The sequence below is a fragment of the Alosa pseudoharengus genome, unplaced genomic scaffold (assembly GCF_046254945.1).
Source record: "Alosa pseudoharengus isolate Yale_2024_CS ecotype anadromous, Long Island Sound unplaced genomic scaffold, YU_APseudo_1.1 YU_APseudo_1.1_scf_20, whole genome shotgun sequence".
Classification (NCBI taxonomy): domain Eukaryota; kingdom Metazoa; phylum Chordata; class Actinopteri; order Clupeiformes; family Clupeidae; genus Alosa; species Alosa pseudoharengus.
In genome coordinates, this window is record NW_027468664.1 from 11,808,555 (window position 1) to 11,828,554 (window position 20,000).

Here is a 20,000-nt window from a genome sequence, read left to right on the forward strand (position 1 = left end):
TAAGATTAAAATTAGGGTCTTTACAAATGGCTTCCCTGTCGATATATTTCATATTGCACGTTGCTCTTGCTGGCACGGGGCCTTGACCCAGGAGGTGTATGTGTGTCTGTGAGTGAGTGTGTGTGTGTGTGTGTGTGTGTGTGTGTGTGTGTGTGTGTGTGTGTGTGTGTGTGTGTGTATGGAAGCAAATGGGAACCAAAGGTGACAGCAGTAAAGAGTGGGGCTTCTCTTTGTAATGACATCCTAATGAGGCTCACAAATCTTTCTCCCGTACCCCTCAACCACCCCTGCATTTTTCACAGTGCCCCCAGATGGATCGCTCTTGCCCAACCGGGAGGTCAGGCCATGGCACCACGACAGGCCAGATGAGACCAAGAACACCAAAAAAAAGAAAACGATACGTGATTGGGGGGGTTTAACCTTGGCCAGTGCCTGTGTCACCTGATGACGAGTCACCAACGCCAAGGTTAAACCATCCAATCAGAGTGCAGACGTCAAGCAGAGGTGGGCTGAGGAATTGGCAGGTGCGGGTCATTGATTTTAGAGTCGGGTGTGTGTGTGGGGGGGGGGGGTCGAGTCGTCTAGCGGAGGGATTATGAAAAGCACTTATCCGCCTGCTGACATTGAGTTGGTCATGTGCCTGCGTCTGAGAATGCCACCGCAGGAATCTTGGAGCGACCTACCGTGTGTGCTCATATTTGGGAATGTCATGTAATGGTGTGTCATAGCAACGGAATGTCATGTAATGGTGTGTCATAGCAACGTAATTATCATGGGTGTGTGTAATATGTGTGGACTGGGAATGACAAAGTGAGAAATGACTGACTGTGTTTATGACAGTGTAAATATGTAAACAGATAAGGGCTGAAGCCAATGACTAGGACTGTGTGTGCATGGACATAACTGTAGATGGGTAACATGTAGTATATCGTACTGTATGTATATGTTTAAAGGTGCTCTAAGAGATGTTATACGGTTTCTAAGCTAAAACATTTTTTGTCACATACAGCAAACATCTCCTCACACTCCACTAGCTGCCTGTTCCCTGAATACAATTTAAAAGTACGTAGTCTGTACGTAGATAGCCCAGGCTCCAAAAACGGCAACAAAAACAGCTGGTACAGCCTGGACCATGAAACATAACAAACTTTTTCAGCCATTCACCGACGAGATGCACGTTCAGGAGAGTTTCAGTTACACAGGAGGAAGGGGGAGGGAGGGGAAAGCTAGCTCTCTGTTTTGTTTGAACGTCAACAGAAGTGATATTACTCAACGTCGCTTAGAGCACCTTTAAATATGTCTGATGTGGGATAAAAAGTAGTATAAACTATAAAGTGTGAAGTATATGTTGGTGAGTACTTACTGTACTTACTTATTCATTTGACTGACAACATACAGTACATACATTAATTAAAGTCTCCTCAGAGCAATTCAGGGTTTAGTGCTGTGTGTGTGTGTGTATAGGTGAGTAGAATGTGTGTATGTGTACGTAGATGTAGATGTAGATGTATAAGTGTGTAGTTGAGTAAGCTGTCTATGTTTGCACACACTCCTCATCCTCACCTTGTTGTCGCTGCTGAACAGCAGCGGCTGGACCTTCACCGCTTCGCTGACCGCCGCCACCCCGTTGCCGGCCGCGGTCGGCGTGGAGATGATGGCGTAGGCCACCCCCGGGCTGGAGCTGGCGCTCCCCGTGGACACGACGGCCGCTGGAGGTGTGGTGGGCACGGGAGCTTGCACTGGCGCGGCAGGGGTGGTGGCGGCGGTGGCGTTGACGATGACAGCAGCAGCGGCGGCGTTGGTCTGCGGTGGCGGTGAGCGGTCACTCAGCTGCTGCTGCTGGCCGTTGGGCTGCTGAAGCTGATGCTGATGCTGATGCTGCTGCTGCTGGGGCAGGCGCTCGGGGCTGAAGGTGCAGTTGGCAGTGGGCAACGCGGGGGGGCCCTGGATGCGAGGGGTCAGTGGGAGCACCACCATGCTGCTGCTGTTGTTGTTGTTACTGTTGCTGCTGCTGTGGCTGTGGATGCTGCGGATCAGGCTGAGCGGCTGCACCGACTGCACCGGCTGGCTGGACTGCTGCTCCTGCTGACACGGGCTGACCGGGAGGCTGTCCGGGATCATGGTCTTTGGCCTAACCTAGAGATGGGGAGGAGGAGGGGGGGGGGGGGTGGAGGGGTCAGTTTCATCGCTCAGTAGTGTCATTCCAAACAGCAACATCCTCATACCAAGAAAGAAATCCAGTTGCATGACATATTAAATAATTGTGATAATTGTGGTGGTAATGTGGAGGCAAAGTAAGTAAGTCTTTTATCTATATAGCGCATTTTTTATGCACAAAGTTCAACCCAAAGTCATTAATAAAATGTAATGACTCAAGTCATAATGTTGGGCTGGGAGTATATATTCATGGTCCTGTTTCATATACAGTATTTGAGTTTTGTACAAGAACATAATAGATATTATCTGTGTTTGTTGTCCACAACCTTCAGATCTCGCTCTTCTCCTTTCCACAGTGCTTAGGACTTGAGAATAGAATAGCTCAGGTTTTGCGCTTACACATATGGGGCCGTGTGCTTTACTGAACAGTCAGTTAAATACACTTGAGTTGAAGTTTCATGCCTAGACACACTATTTTTTTTTCAACAGGTGCAGAATATCAGATTGTAACAACTTGAGTGTGTAAGCGCCGGTTTTTACATTGGCTGATACAAACGAGTTGTACAACTGTCATTTTAAGACGGCATTATGTCAGTGTGTTAGTGTGCAATGTTTGTTGTGGGTGTGTGAGAGTAAGTATTTCTGTGTTTGAGTGTGTGTAGTGTGTGTGTGTGTGTGCGCGCATGTGCGTGTATGTGCACGCGTGCTGTGAGAGCGTATGTCTTTGATCCGAGAGTATCTATGAGTCATTGTTTTGTCTGCTCAGTATGTGTCTGTGGCGTGCTGAGCCAGACCCCTTTTTGCCAGGGTCTCTGCTGCCACCTTGTGACCGTTCAGCAGCCCTACACCGGCCATCCAGGCCCCCTGGCTGGCAAACAGCAAAGCTCCCAGCTCCAATAACATCTTCTCCACTGATCCAGGGAGAGCCGTGAAAACAAATGAGCTGAAAATGGCAAAGGGGATTAATTGAGTTCAAAGCCCCAATTGGGAGAAGCTGTGGTCTGAGAAGTGGACTCTTGGAAGATTTATTAGCCCTGGCCATTTATCAGATAATCTGCCAGATTTGGCTCCGTACAGGCCCGCAGAGATACTACTGATACTACATGGCTGCTCCGTCAGCGCTGCACTGGTGTGTGTGTGTGTGTGTTTATGAGTGTATGTGTTTGTGGGGTTTTTGTTCTTATTCAGCACATGAAGGTGCAGAGGACAGCCGTCCTTTTAAAAATTTAAGTTGTTTTCTCTAAGAAAATGGGCCGGTTTGTGTCAGGGGGCAGGAGTGTGTGTGTGTGTGAGTGAGTGTGTGTGTGTGTGTGTGTGTGTGTGTGTGTGTGTGTGTGTGTGTGTGTGGAGGTGGATGGGAGGGTGTGTCTGCGTGAGAATGTATGTTGTTGATACTTTTTTTTATTTGTCTTAATCCGATTTTGACATTTAATCCAATAACCCCACATAATCTATGCCATATCTAGGTCATGTACTTAGTGTTGCCCATAGGGTTGTAGGTGTTTATTATGGGAATTAATTCAGTGGTATGTATTCATTTTTCAGAGTGCATATTTTATGTCTGTAAGTTTGTGTTTGTGTACGGGCAGAGCATATGCACCGTGTGTGTGTGTGTGTGTGTGTGTGTGTGTTTGTGTGTGTGTGTTTGTTTGTGTGTGTGTGTGTGTGTGTGTGTTTTGTGAGTGTGTGTGTATCTGTGTGTGTATCTGTGTGTGTGTGTGTGTGGGTGTGTTGTGTGTGTGTATGTGTGTTTTGTGTGTGTGTGTGTGTGTGTGTGTGTGTGTGTGTGTGTGTGTGTGTGTACCTGAGGTAGCACTGTGGACGCCTGCCCTGCCAGCCGGTGCAGAGAGCTGACCTGAGGCACCTTTATGGGTACAGCAGTGAGTGTTCCCAGCATCTGAGGGAGAGAGAGGGAGAGAGATGGAGAGAGAGAGAGAGATGAAGAGAGAGAGGTGGAGAGAGGGAGATAGAGATGTGTCAAAACATAGCAGTGACATGGATGTTTACATGAATAAATCAGTAATGGCTTTCTGAGTAAGTATGTTTGGTACTGATTTACTACCAACAAAACAACTTTCCAATCTAGTGTACTGGTTTAGAGGAGGATTAAAAATAGCAACGTTACTTTTCTCTTCTGGAGGACACAATTAAAGATACATCACAAGCAAGCCTTTAGTAAATCTGGGTCTCTGTATGAATCAAGAGAGAGGTTTAAATGGACTAGATTTGATTTCTTCTGCAGACTAGATTTGCTCTGCAGCAAATCATGTCTTTCACAGCATCTCCATGAATACAGTTCACATACACCACACAGCATTTGTATTTCACCGCAGCCTGACCTGAAGGCAACTTGTGATGTTCCCTGCTGTGATCCGCCTTACACAGGTTAGAAAAGTAAGTTAGAGGCCAAGCCTGACTGACCATCCACTCGAACAGCAGAGACCAGTGATAATGAAAGGTAAGGCAGGTCAGCATGTCACATGAGGCCACGCTATTAAATGTCCCCCTCCAAGCCTTAAGCCTCAGGCACTGGGTTTATTTGTTGCAGCAGGCATCCATCACCCGTGTGTGTGTGTGTGTGCATACGCCGTTTGTTCAGCCCGCTGCACGGTGAACGTCTCACTGAACAGGCCAAGCAAGCCGACAGCCATAAAAAATACAAAAAAAGCCACTGAATCACTGAATAGCCTCTCAAGGTTGACTTGGGAAAGAGAGAGGCACTTGAACATGTCTCTCCGTTTACACGCGCCGACACACACTCACACACACACAAGCCTTTGTAGCAGCTGGAGTGGGCAGTTGCAGAATTCTACCGGGATGCTGTGTTTGAACACTTGACCAGGGTGTTAAGGGGGGGGGGGGGATGATCCAAAGCACTCCTTCGACGTCTATTGTCATAATGAAATGATTAAAGACATGTACTATACATGCTGAAAGTGAGCTCAGCAGCAACGTGGCCAGAGTGCCTTTTGTCCATCTCCGTTCACCTCCCTCTCTCGCGTGTGTTCAGACCCTGCGCATGGCTAGTGCGCAGATGGAGGCCAACCCTCAGAGTGTTCACCTTTACATAAGGGACTTGCTCAAAGAAACTGGGACACGTCATCTGGGATTTGTAGGCACAAGCGCCCTGCACAGTGAGGACACTGGCTCCCCTTATTACTTGTAATGTAAGTTATGTAATACTACCTGCGATGCACAGCACTTTGATTAGGTTAGGGCGCCACGTAGGGTTGCCACACGTTCTGGTTTTCCCGGGATTGTTCTCTTTTTTTAATGTCTGTCCCGGAAAATTGATCATCTTTCCCGGGACACCAAATGTCCCGTTTTTTGGTGCAAAGGCACTTTTTTTAAGTATTCCTTAGTTTCACTTTTAATAAAACCTACGTTCCGCTCCTGCATTCCTACTATTTTTCTTAAGTTATCTTGATTGTATCCTGCTGTCAGAGGCAGGCATGCGCTTATTTGATTGGTTGTAATGCAGACCTGCGAAACGAAAGTTTATGTTAACCATCAGCACCACCTAACAACTACCGGCCGTGCACGGCAAGCATGTCCAAGAGAGTGAGTGCGTGCGGGTAGGCAACAGATTGGAGAGGGTAGCCTACTAAAAAAGAAATTTCGGTTCGATTTGGTTTGATAAAATGGGGCGCGAGATGGAGGACGATATAGGCCTACAATCAAAGTCAGGGCCAGCGGCTAAGAAAAAGAGATAGGCCTACACAACGCCGACGAGGTGAAAATGGGTAACTTTTCGGAGTGGGTAGGCTAACAACTTAATATTATGCATAGTATTGTTAATGTTTTATGGTTTAGCCTTATATCTTAAAAGAGCTGGTAAAAGGGCATTATAAGCAACCTTAAAGTACTTATTTGTTAATAAATTATTATTTAAAACCAGTAATAGGCCTAGTATAATTAAAGGCATTTAACATTAGTCAAAATCATAACTTTTTTTTTTGGGGGGGGGGGGCGTCGGCAATGAATGTCCCAGATTTTCACAAATCAAATGTGGCAACCCTAGCGCCACGTCAGCTGTATGTGTGTGTGTGTGTGTCCTCTAGCTTTGCACGTTAAGTGAATGATGAATGATCTGAAGACAGTCAGTTTATGATTGCTGTTTGTTTTGGGTGACAGCTGAGAGATGAAAAGACTCACAATAGGAAGAGACTTGTGTCAGCTACCCATGCTAAACACAAAATAAAACCATTCTATCTTTCTTACCCTTTCTCTTTTCACTCATATCTATACCTAACTTTTTATCCACATTATATATATATATATATATATATATATATATATATATATAGCTCCATAACTTTGTCTATCTTCAAGTAAAGTATCATCAGTAGGATGATACTTTACTTGATTGGTGAGTGCTCTGCTTTCTTTACTCAAGGAGATGGGCTTGAGCGTGGAACTGAAGGTGAGACATGCTTTCTGTGAATGACCCCTCTAGCCTGAGCCGTGCCGGTCATAACCGGAGTGACATGGACACATCACGCGGGGCAGCCTCCTGGCACAGCGGCACGGAAATGCCACGCAACACCACGGCACGCCATCCCACACACACACACACTTCTCTTGCCCTTGCCGAGGGTATTCTGTGTGCAGTGAATAAATTATCTGTATCGAGTAACGCGAGAGCAACCAAAAAACGAAAATGCACACAGGAAAAAAGAGAATGATAGAGAGAGAGAGAGATGAGAATGGGGGGGGGGTAGAGAAGAAGAATGAAAAGGGCAGCCGAGATTCAATACAGCCAATAGCAAAGTGGCCTCCCCGTCTCAGACTAGTAATTATGTTTCTATTAATACCCCAGACATGAGTGTTGTGAGAACTGTCTGACCTTTCTGTGCGTTTCATTTGTCGTCTCACGCAGTATGGCTTGCTTCGGCTGAAAACACACACACACACTCTCACTCTCACACACACTTATATACACAGGCTTTCTCTCTGAAAAAGCCTTCGGCAAAGGTGCTTTCGAAGGAGCTGGCTTAACGGTGTTTGCTTGCACACCGAGAAATCGGTTCACCTTAAACCTTCCGTCCCGTTTAATTATCAGTTGCCATCCCCTCATATCAAATATCACAGCCCAGTGGCATCGCTTTTATTAATGTTCCCCACAGTTCCCCCCCATGCATTCATTATAGAGCTTTACCTGCAGCTATACCAGCACTGTAGCTTCACAGAACTATATGCTGTAGTAATATAGTACACATTCTTTATTACATTGCAACTATTACGGTATATATATATATAATACAGTATTAAGCACAAATATGAACACAACATATGTATGCTATAGCACTTAGTCTGTACTTGCATACGTCTCACCCTAATTGTGTCTAACTATGAACTGCCATTGTGCAGTTGCTCTTAGTTATTATTCATGCTGTATCACTGGCAATACAAAACTAAGCTAACAACTAAACCATTTCTCCCATGTCTAGGATGGCACTGTTCCATGTCAGTGTTAATAGACCTGAGGTGGAAGGGATGTTGCAGCAGCGTGCTGTTAGGTCTTGTTCTTTGAGGTGCTCTCATGTTACAGCGACAAGTGCTGTCGGATCTTTTGTCCCAATTCTTCCCGATTTGAACAGTACACGTCAACAAGATCTGGCAGACAGATTGGGCCAGACAGCAACACCACTCAAACCATGTAACGTGAAACTCAGGCTTAAAGACACTCACATGTACATGTGCACACACACACACACACACTCTCTCTCTCTTTCTAATACACACACACACACACGCCCATCACTTCAGCCTGTCAATAGGTTTAGTGTTAACAGACACCAGTAACCGCTAACACACCAAAGTGGTTTAATAACATGACAGCACTATACTGACCAGACCATATCCCCCACCTCCCACCTGGGCACTGGACAAACACAGACTCATAGTGCTGTTAGCGCCTTCCGGCATCGGAATGCTTTTTTGATTCAGTAATAAGCCGGTGGAAATGGCAGTCTCGTGTGCCTGATTCCACCCAAGGTCAACAGCCTATCACGCGGAGAGACGGGGGATAACCTCCACCGAGTAGACGCTACCCGGCGTGCGCACATGACGTGCAATGTTAATGACAACGTAATAGGAAAGTGTGGTGTGGCGGTAATTTGCCCCGCTGATGGGCTGTCTCAGCAGCAGCCAGTGGAGGTGGATTATTCAGAGTCTCGTCTCATCTAGTCTGAAGGTCTGAGATGCAGGTTGAAATGCACAGGGCTTCCTTCAATGCTTATGAGGGGCTGTGTTTGTGTGTTTGTTTGGCAGCCATGACATTTTAAGGGTCTGCTTTTTTTAAAACCCAGTGTTTTGTTTATTTGGTATGAGCTCTCTCTCTCTCTCTTTCTGAGTCTCTAGCTATTTCTTTACCAAGCTATCAATCTCTCTCCTCCTCTTTCTCACCTTATATTTGTCTCCTCTGTGGAAACAAATAAATAAATAAGAAAACTGCAGGGGTGAAGTTTTCAACCACCAGTCTTTCAGTCTATTTTTTCTGCCACAAACTCCCTCCATTTCACTGTAGAACACAGAGCTAAGAGTGAGAGAAAACAGTGTGTGTGAAGGGGGATTGGGGGTAGTGTGTGTCTGTGTGTGTGTGTGTGAGAGAGAGAGAGAGAAATGGAGGGGATTGGGGGTAGGGTGTGTGTATGGGGGGCAGGGAGGGGGGGTTCCAGGCCTGTTCCCATGGCAACAGCCAAGATGAAAATCCTAGCACTGCAAGAGCATTCATTTTCGTAATTGTGGGCCCCTTCTTCCCCCCTAAAACCCAGCATGGACTCAGAGGCCTCCTCGAGAGACAGTGAGAGAGAGAGAGACTCTTTCTTTCTCTCTTGCCTTCTTTTCCCATCTCTCCAAATGTCTCCACGCCTCCTCCTTCTCCTCTCCAAACAATGATTTAAAAAGACAAATCCCTAAACGACTACTAAGTTTGCTGCACAGCAAACCGCCTCCGTCCCCAGCAAACACACACACACACACACACACACACACACACACACACACACACACACACACACACACACACACACACACCAAATGTGTGAGACAGAGAGGCAGAGTGTCATGAAATTCGCCTGTCACTGATGAGAAGCGCGGTGGAGGTATTTGGGCTCTCTGTCCAACTCCCGCCTACCTGAGCTGGCCTCCAGCTACGCCACCAGAGCCCATTATGGGCCAGACACAGACGGAAGGAGATAGATTGAGAGAGGAAGATAGAGTGAGAAAAAAAAGAGTTGTGGAGGAGGGGAAAAAAAGAATGAGTAGGCACATAGGTTTTTCTCCTTTATCTGTCTCCCTCCTGTCCTCCACCTCTTTTTTCAGTCTAACTGTCAGAGGCAAAAAAAAAAAAAAGAAAAAAAGAAAAGAAAAGAAAAGCTTGAGGAGACCGTTTAGTCTTCTCTCTTTGCTTCCACACGATGAATTGAAGAGCCCTTTGAGCTGGTTGCCGCTTTTTCGGTGGCACTTTGTCACGGCTGAGGTGTCTGTTCTGGCCTCCGGTTGGAGAGAGCTTCACCGTACTCGTGTCTCATTGTGCCGTGCGTATCTGCTATCTGCCCGTCCTAAAGGCCACGGCCGCTTCCCTAGCTCTCTGTCACCTCAAATTCACCACAGAGCCTGATGGGTAAGATGGCTGGGTTGGCATGTTGGAGGGCAAAGGTAGTGTACATGAGCACTGAGGTTATACAATATGCATGATAACCAAATCCCAATGGAGGCACTTTACCCTGAGAAATGAATGTGCAAGTCCATTGTTTTGTAGCAGTGAACACAGTGTTGTCAGTTGTGCAGTGAACACAGTGTGCACCCCCCCCCCCCCCCGAACTTATTTCTTGAAGATATGGGTCTGTTTAGCATATCCCCGAACTCTTAGTGTGGGTAGGCCTCCATCTGGGTCTATTTGGCTTACGTAACTAAAACTGTAGCGCCACTGCAGAAAACAAAATAATAGAAAACAAATGAATAGAAAAACAACAACATCATTTTCTCAACTTATTTCTATGAATCATGGTGTACACTGGGAGGCACAGCAGTGGCCTTTACTGACATGTGGGCCTGTGTTTCCTTTTATCTGCTACAAAATTGTGCTGTGGTAGCTTAAGTGCGGAGCTATACCCTGTGGAAATGTCAGCTACCTACACTACCACACTGACCTATTTTGGCACATGAAAGCTTCCCCGAGCAGCTAAGAAAAATGGAGGTGCGGAAAAAACCAGGAGGCGTGTCCTGCTTTTCTGGAGAAAGAAGAAATCCCATGGAATCTATGGATTTGTCCTTTAGGCTGTCATATTGGCGCTGTATTTATAGCAGGGCGAGGGGGAGACACCGGAGACCATTCTCTGGATGTGTAGAGGATTGGTGGCAAGAAGAACAAATGGATGGATGGATGGATGGATGGATGGATGGATTGATAGCTAAGACGGAGGGTTAGAGAGGAAGAGAAAAAGCTGTGAGAGGAGCTGTGTAAAAGAGAGGGATGCTCCCTGGAGATAGAGAGAGAGAGAGAGAGATAGAGAGAGAGAGAGAAGCCCAGGCAGTGGTTTATCAGTGGAGTGTATGTGTGTGTGTGTGTGTGTGTGTGTGTGTGTTTGTTATCATTTGGTGTGCCATCAGTGCTCACAGGGGGAAAATGCACACACAGCAGAGAAGAGATACAGAGGGAGGAGGAGGACGAAGAGGAAAAGAAGAAGGGTGATAGAGAGAGAGAGGGAGAGGGAGAGAGAGGGTGAAGGAAAAGGGGGAAAGAGGAAATGACAGATGGAGAAGAACAGACGACAGGGAGACTGGGAGAGAGAGAAAGAGAGCCTTACAGAGAGAGGAAGAAAGAGGACAGGATGGAGAGAGAGGGAGATAGTGAGAGACCAAGGATCTATAACAGACACCTTTTCATGGACCAGACAGAGTCTCTCCCTCCCTCCCTCTCTCTCCCTCTCTCTCCCTCTCTGGTTTATTTATCTTCTCGTCTCATCCTGTCACTTTCCTCATTCTTTCGTTTTCAGAGGTCTGATTCGTGCGGTTCTCCCCTAACAGGCGCTGCTCTCTGATCTCTTTTCGATTTAGAGACGGTGAATGACAGCACGGGGCTCTGACACACCATCACCGCCAGACACTGTGAACACACACCTGTCACACGCCAACACGTGAGAGAACGAGAGCAAGTCTGAGACAGATCCAGAGTGTGTGAATGTGTGTGTACGTGTTAGCGTAACTATAGACTTGTCTGTGTGTGTGTGTGTGTGTATGTGTGTATGTGTGTATGTGTGTGTGTGTGTGTGTATGTGTGTGTGTGTGTGTGTGTGTGTGTGTGTGTGTGTGTGTGTGTGTGTGTGTGTGTGACAAAGACAGAGAGAGAGAGAGTGTATGATAAGAGAGTTATTGAGCGGATGATATAAAATGACCTGGCAATATTTCGGTGACTTTAATGGCATTCAGCGTGTACTCAAACTACAATACACCTTCGGCACTTCAACCTGTCAATCAGAATCAATAGGGGGTAGAAAGCAGGCTGCGTTTGACTGTTGCTCTCAGACAGAGATCTGATATGACAGTTGCTGTTTCCAGCCAAGCTTCTGCTACCGGGACGCATCAGCATAAAATAGCAGCACATCATAAAAATGTAGATCTAGGCCAACCTGTAACCATTTCTTATTGAAACATTTTCATTTCTGTTTGTCCTGGAGGAATAGCGATTGTGTTCCTCAAATGTGTTTTGTGCTACGTCTATCGACAAAAGCACTGACTGAGAGACTTAAAGTTGTCATCTGAAAAGTTTTCTAACTTTTCTTTGGCATGATAGTGAGCTGACAGTAAATGAGTGGGGCGGCGATGGAGAGTAGCCCTGAGAAATGACCCAGATCCCTATGGGCACTCATGATGACCATATCGGGGCTATTGTATGGGTGCCATTGCTACCTCTCCAATACTCAACAGCTGCCCTCAAACAACCTTTTTGAACCATGCACGGTCATGGTCAAAGGTACAGCCATGTTTTTGAGAAACACTGCCCTGATTTGTGGTCATCTGATCAGTGTATCCTGTGGAGACCGACTCATTGGTTTTGAGGCAGTATACAGGGGCAGCAGGAGGAGTTGGTGATATACTGCTCCTGTTGTGTGGAAGAATGTTGTATGTGTGTGTGTGAGTGTGTGTGTGTTTGAGTGTGTGTGTGTGTGTGTGTGTGTGTGTGTGTGTGTGTGTGTGTGTGTGTGTGTGTGTGCCCTTGCTTTATAGGAGGTGAACAACAGATTTCCCCCCACTGTTCTGTCCCTACAGCTGATCTCCTGAGCCTGTGAACCCACTCAGAGTCTGCACCAACAGACGATATGCTGGAGGGAAAAAAATCAGTTTTCAGTGTTAGCCAGGAAGCAGGTTATTTCCCTAGTCATCAGTTCATAACTTTGAAACCCAATGAAACCTGTGTGTGCGTGTGTCTGTTTGTGTGTATGTGTGTGTGTGTGTGTGTGTGTGTGTGTGTGTGTGTGTGTGTGTGTGTGTGTGTGTGTGTGTGTGTGTGTGTGTGTTTTTGTGTGTGTGTGTGTGTGGCGAGATGCAGTTTTCACACACACACAAAAACACACACAAAGAGCCAGCCACACTGCTTCCTGAGCGCACAGTAATTGCAGGGCATCACGGGGGCATTTGTTTGTGCTAATCACAGCCATGGCACAGGCCCGTGCTAATTGTGTTTGCGTGGCTGGAAGGCGGAGGTGACTGCGGAGGGGGCTGGCTGGCTGGCTGGCTGGCTGCTTGGCTGCGTGGTGGTGGTGGGCCGCCTGAGGTCTGAGGGACTTCTCTGCACATCGCTACTGTGGATATGACTGCCAGCTCCCACACAAAACACTGGTAACCCCTCAGCCACACACAAACACATGCACGCGCACACACACACACACACACACACACACACACACACGCTCAAACACAAACACAAACACACACACACATACACACACACACACACACACACACATGCTCAAACACACACACACACACACATGCACACACACACACACACACACATGCTCAAACACAAACACACACACACACACACACACACACATGCTCAAACACAAACACACACACATACACACACACACACACACACACACACACACACACATATGCTCAAACACAAACACAAACAAACACACACACACACACACATGCTCAAACACAAACACAGACACACACACACACACACACACACACACACACATACACCCCTCCTTTTCAGTGCCGCACAGTCATCTTTCCGTTCTATGAACCCTTCCTGCCTGGTTCTATTTTCACCTCATTCACACTCTGTAATAATGTGTCAGATGAATGACAATGAATGGATTCATTGTAAAACATTAACCACATATTTACACGTCAGTTTCACACTCAAATAAATGTTCTGTTCCGCATTAATTGTTCAGCATTAGGAACCATATTAATAAAGGACCAGATATGTGTTACTTTATCTATGATTCGCAATGTAGTCAACTGATTTGAGTTTGAGTATTTATTGTGCATAATTCCTGGTTGATGCAGGATGGTAAGAGATAATTCACATAAAAAGGCTATAGGCATAAACATACTATTAATGTGTGGGGAGATTGTTCCATTAATGATCTCAGCACGAAACACTAAGTCACTAAAAGATAGATGACACACTGTTACTCAGTCGAGTTCATTTAGTATCTGTGACCTAGTGATGGAAACAGACATTTTCTCTACTGCATCTTACAGTTGTAGTTCTGACACAAGCCGCTAGGGGGCAGAGTTCCAGACCTATATCACTGTGTCAGGAGGACGAGGAGCATGTATTTACATTCTATTTATCTCCTCCTGGAGAGTGAGTGTCCCTCCCTGAGATAAAGACTTCAGGTAGTAAAATGGGGATATTAAGAGTGGCCCTGTCCCATGATGAAAGTGGCCATATTAAAGGACAAGTCGCTGTCTGGGCGGATGACACACTGAGACTCGTCTCCCTTTAATCCGGCTCACGCTGGGCTAAATGGTTTAATCATATGGCCGCAGATTTTTTTTCTATTTTTTTTGTCACTGTTTATTCTGCCGAGGCAGATACATTCCTCTCCTGCGCAGCATACACACACACACACACACACACACACACACACACACACATACACACACACACACATATATATCACACCTAGAACTGGGCCCATAAGAACTCTTCTGGAGCTTAGAAAACCTCATTAGCATAGTAGTTGAGTCAGGATGCCATGGCACTCGAACATCCAACGTGTGCGTGTGTGTTCCTCCTTAAGCCTTGCGTGAAGTTAAAGCACTGGTGTGAGCCCACTCCCTTGAGGTGGGTTCTGATGCCAGTTACCCACCCCCCCCTCCCCCACCCACTCCCCTTTACAACCTCTGTGCACTGCCAGCGCTTATGGTGTGGAAATATTAAAAAAGGCAGTCACAAGGCGAGACTGCCCACGCCACCCCCTAACCAGCTCCCTACAGCATACATGCAGGCCCTGTGCAATTCAATTAAGGATGGCGCTACTATGTAACATGTGCCCGGGTCCATTACCCAGAGCTGCTGGGTCATGAAAAGTGTGAGTGTGTGTGTGTGTGTGAGAGAGAGAGAGTGTGTGTGTTTGTGTGTGTGTGTGTGTGTGTGTGTGTGTGTGTGTGTGTACGTGTGTGTGTGTGTGTGTGTGTGTGTGTGTGTGTGTGTGTACGTGTGTGTGTGTGTGTGTGTTTGTGTGTGTGTGTGTGTGTGTGTGTGTGTGTGTGTGTGTGTGAAAGACCGTACGTCACGTAGCAGTGGCGCGGTGTGGTATCCCGGCGGTGCCAAGGGGAATTGGTCGGGGGATGGGTGGATGGCATTGATGTAGTGGGCACGGCGCCTATCTCGTTCATTTGCCGCGAGGCGTTGAGTCGGAAGCACTCCCCGGTGGGCCCTAGAGCGCTGGCGTCCGGCTGCCGAGCCCCACATCAGCCAAACGCAACGCAAAGGCAAAGTAAAGCCCATATGAAGGCAAGCGCCAGTGGCCATGTACCATTCCACTGCCCCCAGATGTTCCAGGGAAGCACTCCTGCCCAGCAAAGCATCCCCACCCACCACTGAATATGCATGCGAACATTACGGCCATGTGGGAGGTAAAGTGTGTGTGTGTGTGTGTGTGTGTGTGTGTGTGTGTGTGTGTGTGTGTGTGTGTGTGTGTACGTGCATGCATGTGTGTGTGTGTATGTGTGTGGGTAAATGTGTGTGTGTGTGAGTGTTTGTGCGTATGTGCACGTGTGTGTGTGCAGGTGTTTAGAATTGGAGGTTGATTTACATTTTTTCTGCACCCCATGATAATTATAAACTATCCTGGATGGGAGCAGAGAGAGGGAGAGAGAGAGAGAGAGAGACAGAGAGAGAGAGAGAGAGAGAGAGAGAGAGAAAGAGGGAGGGGCACCAGAGTGCCAGAGAGAGATTTCTTCCCCAAAGCAGAGTTGTAGTGACTCCACTGTTCCTCATCTGGCTCTTGGCTATGACAAGAGCGGCAGCCTGAGGGACGAGATAACCTTGGCTGTCCTGAGGAGGATAAAGACATATTTGAGAAAGTGGAAGGATTGGGCCATAAAGAGACTATATGAGAACCACACATTTTCTACCTCTCTGTCTCTCGCTCTCTCACTCTCTTTCTCTATCTCTCTCTTTCTCTCTCACTTTTGCCATTCTCAAACCTAGTCATTAAAAAAATGACATGAATAAATAAACTTGTATGCCATCTAGGAAATTCATGTGCTAGCTTGTAGGCAGGAAATGAATAACCAGTGAACGCCATCTGAACCCCAAATATTGAAATGCTTCCTCATTACCCAAATGACCACTGAATAACACATCTCTACTGGGGTGAAGTTTGAAGAGGGCCTATTCCACACACACTCTGCCACCACTGATAGCAAATGGAGCATGCTTGTCTTGCTTATGACATAACAGCTAGGCCTCTCAAATCATTCCAAGAGATGGGTATGATCAGCTGACTATGTTTCAGTTTTGTTATTTGAGCTGGAAGCCTGTGGCGCGCGCACACACACACACACACACACACACACACACACACACACACACACACACACACACACACACACACACACACACATCCACGATGTCTGCTGTGAGTTATAAAATTGGACTTAAACCCCGAGGGAGATGAAATGTTTTGCGCTGCCTCTCTCTCTCTCTCTCTCTCTCTCTCTCTCTCTCTCTCTCTCTCTCTCTCTCTCTCTCTTTCTCTCTCTCTCTCTCTCTCCCTCTCTCTCTCTCGCCCAGCAGTAGGACCAGAAACAAACTTTATCACCCCGGCTTGAACCCCAGCTATTTAAGGCGAGTGGAGATACAAAGTCTTAATCAGGCGAAATTAAATCCTTTCTAGTCAGCCCTTTCAGATGGAAACCGTGTCCTTCGGCGTAATTACCTAAAGCAAAGGCTCTTCTCGCTGTCGCCTTTGCAATTAGTGAAATGAAGCGCTGTGCGGACATAGTGCCAGTCCTCGTTCGCACACTGTATGCACTTGACTTGCTCGGCGGTGTAACTACTATCGTCCATTGCACACTTCAGTGTCACAAAAAAAAATTCAGTGTCACAAAAAAAAAGTAGGCATTACTGTGAATATATCACCCAAGGGATAATATGGCCTCCATAATACTTCACCAGTGTAGCATTTATCAGCATTAATAATTACACTCATTATTCATTAATTTATAGTTTAAAATAAAATAATAATAAACTGTAATATGATCTACAATGTGGTAAAGGTATAGTACATTCAAAAAGCATGGCGTCTCAACTTAGATTAAAATGTAAAAACATACTCTTCAAAGACTTTCTTGTTAAGCCCCCAAAACAGGCATGGCACCTCATGTTATAATTTAATTAACTGTTGTATAATGCAGTACTTAAGTAATTCAACAGAATTAAGCCATTATTTGATCACACTGTGCAACTAATTAAGGGGTAATGAACTACAGGGAACCACTAACCATTTTTAGGATGACTTGATTTGAAAACAATGACTTTGAGAATAAAAAAAAAAAACCTTGTGATCTAATCCAGTAACCATAACAACTGCTACACTAACTCCACCTCAGGGAATGCTGTGTTTGTTTACAAGGCCTGTCATATCGACAGAGTTTCGCTAGTAAAGTTTGTCATTGTTGTTGCTGTTGTTGTTCTTCACTCTGCCCTAAATTAACCTCTGATGCCCGCACAGCAGACCCCATTAAAATCGCGGGGGGTGACTAGTGGGTTGGGGTTGGTGGGGGTCCTGAGTGCTACTGAACTGAGACAATGGCCTAATGCCGACAATCCAATTACAACTCATTATCGATTCTCACATTAGTGTCCAGGTGGTCAGGGGATGCTGTGTGTGTGTGTGTGACTTGACGCATCCCACCGCTCCACAAACTCTGCACACTCACTCACACACTCACTCACACACTCACTCACACACTCCATCCATAAATCACTCACTCCCAAAAACAAAATGGCTACTGACAGTTCTATGTCTCTTTAGCCATTGCTACTTGGTTGAGGTTTGAGAGGGAGATGGAGGGGGGGGTGATTGAATGTGAAATGTGTCCTGAGTCTTAAAAGCTACCCATGAGTCCAGGCAGCTGGGAGGACAGAGGGGGAGTTTTAAAAGCTACCCCCACCTTTTCACGCGCGCACACACACACACACACACACACACACACACACACACACACACACACACACACACACACACACACACACATACACACACGCACACACACACCCTTCCCAAACCCACGTCCCACCCTCTCCCAGCCACTCTCTCCAAAACAATACAGCTATAAAGAGCAGTAAAACAATCCCACTGCCTGACCCTGGGCTTCAAGCACACACACACACACACACACACACACACGTACACCCTGCCTCATGGCAAGCAGGGGGGATGGAAGGAGAGAGAGAGAGAGAGAGAGAAGGGGAGGGAGGGCTGATCACTGAGGCGTATAGGGAGGGACGCGACTCCCAGCCTCAAGTGACTGACATTCAGATGGCGACACAACTCTATCACCAGCGCCTTTCTCTTTTTCTTCTTCTTCTTCTTCTTCTTCTTCTTCTTCTTCTTCTTCTTCTTCTTCTTCTTCTCCACTTCATTTTGCTCATTTCCTATTACACCCCTCCACTGCCCTCTCTCTCCCTGACTCTGAAGACGTACTTCAGTAAAATGGATATCAAATTCCTTGCATGAGGAGAGTTGCTTGGGGAGTAAACCCATTTTTGATTCTGATCAATGTACTTTCTCATATTTCCTTAATGAACGGGGAAGCTTTTCACCATTGCCTACCCAACGTAAGGAACAGCAGGCTCCCAGCACAATGCATTAAGTAGGAGTTCCACCCTGAGTTAAGACGCCACACATCTACAGGTTACTTGCTAATGTAGTACTGTGTGTGTGTGTGTGTGTGTGTGTGTGTGTGCCTCTGATGTGGTGTGTGTGTGTGTGTGTGGGGGGGGGGGGGGCCAGGATTGGAGTGCAGCCTTGATAGCACAGCTTGTAATTCTGATGGAATAAAGTCCCCTGTGTGAATGGCCACGTGACTGAGGTGTGTCTGTGAATTCAAAGTGTTGCTCTGGTGAATGGAGGGCCTGCGGACTTGTGCATCTGTGTGTTTACATCTGTGAGACCCGCACTACAGGGAGTCACACATAGGAGCAGTACTGCACCTTCTTTTAACAATTTATCTTGTCTAGTGTGCAAGTTGTAGGGTTGTGCTCTGCTCTTAGTCATTCTCTGTCAACACACCAGATAGTTTTGTGTTACTACTGGTTATTTTATGTTAGTGTAGAGTTGTGTGTTATGTATTTATTTAGCAATGGTTTTTTTTTAATCATTTATACGATTTTCAGGTGAGTACTGCTTATGTAATCCAATCAGTCACAGATGTACACAGCCAGTAGCATAGTCCTTGAGAGCCTCTATTAGATTGTAGTGTATGTACATATGGAGTATCTGGTGTATAGACCCTTTCAACAATAAAAACAAAAACAATGCATAAACGTTCTATTTGGTTCCCAATCTACTTCCTCTGCATTAAGATGACATATGGAATGTTAAAACGGAAGCCTTGTGGGGCCAATTATGATGCTGATAATGGAACTCTCTTGAAAGGGTCTATGGAGTGTGAATGTGAGCAGCCTAGTCTAGACTAGACTAGTTGAGTGGAGAGTGTGATGTGATTAGACATTTAACCTAGTTGTGTGTCTGTGTGGAGTAGTGGTATAGTGTATGTGCTGATGGACGTGTATAGTCTTTAGTAGTTGTGTGTCTGTGTGGAGTAGTGGTATAGTGTATGTGCTGATGGAGGTGTATAGTCTTTAGTAGTTGTGTGTCTGTGTGGAGTAGTGGTATAGTGTATGTGCTGATGGACGTGTATAGTCTTTAGTAGTTGTGTGTCTGTGTGGAGTAGTGGTATAGTGTATGTGCTGATGGACGGGGACTGGGCGTGTATAGTGTTTAGTAGTTGTGCATATAGTGCCATATAGCATTTCAGCTGTGAAACCTAGTTGTGTGACAGTAATGTGAAACAGTAGTGTGTAGCTGACTGGTTGTTTGTGTGTGTGTGTGTGTGTGTGTGTGTGTGTGTGTGTGTGTACCTGTGAGTGGGGCAGCTCTCCTACTCTGCGGCTGTAGGGGTGCCCGCTGCTCGCCGTCGTCGTCATGCGGCTCGCCGTTTGGAGGTTGATGGGCGACGTCTGCAGCGGCTCCGAGCTCGCCGCCTTTTGTCCATTAATGTGTGCGGTCACCATGGAAACGGGAGCCTTCGCCGGCACCACGGAGATGGCTATGCTCTGGCTGCTCGGCTTG

The 20,000-nt window shown here is 46.4% G+C and overlaps 1 protein-coding gene across 1 annotated transcript in view; it reads right to left on the reverse strand.

Annotated features, from left to right (window-relative positions):
• Positions 1-20,000, reverse strand: part of phf21b (PHD finger protein 21B) — an 83,230-nt gene that overhangs the window by 6,908 nt on the left and 56,322 nt on the right. Inside the window, exons 4-6 of the mRNA XM_076297312.1 lie at positions 19,790-20,000; positions 3,962-4,054; positions 1,564-2,136 (exon numbers count right to left, since the gene is read on the reverse strand). The exon at positions 19,790-20,000 is cut by the window's right edge and continues 53 nt beyond it. Of these exons, the coding sequence (XP_076153427.1) occupies positions 1,564-2,136; positions 3,962-4,054; positions 19,790-20,000 (877 nt within the window). The remainder of the gene's footprint in view (positions 1-1,563; positions 2,137-3,961; positions 4,055-19,789) is intronic.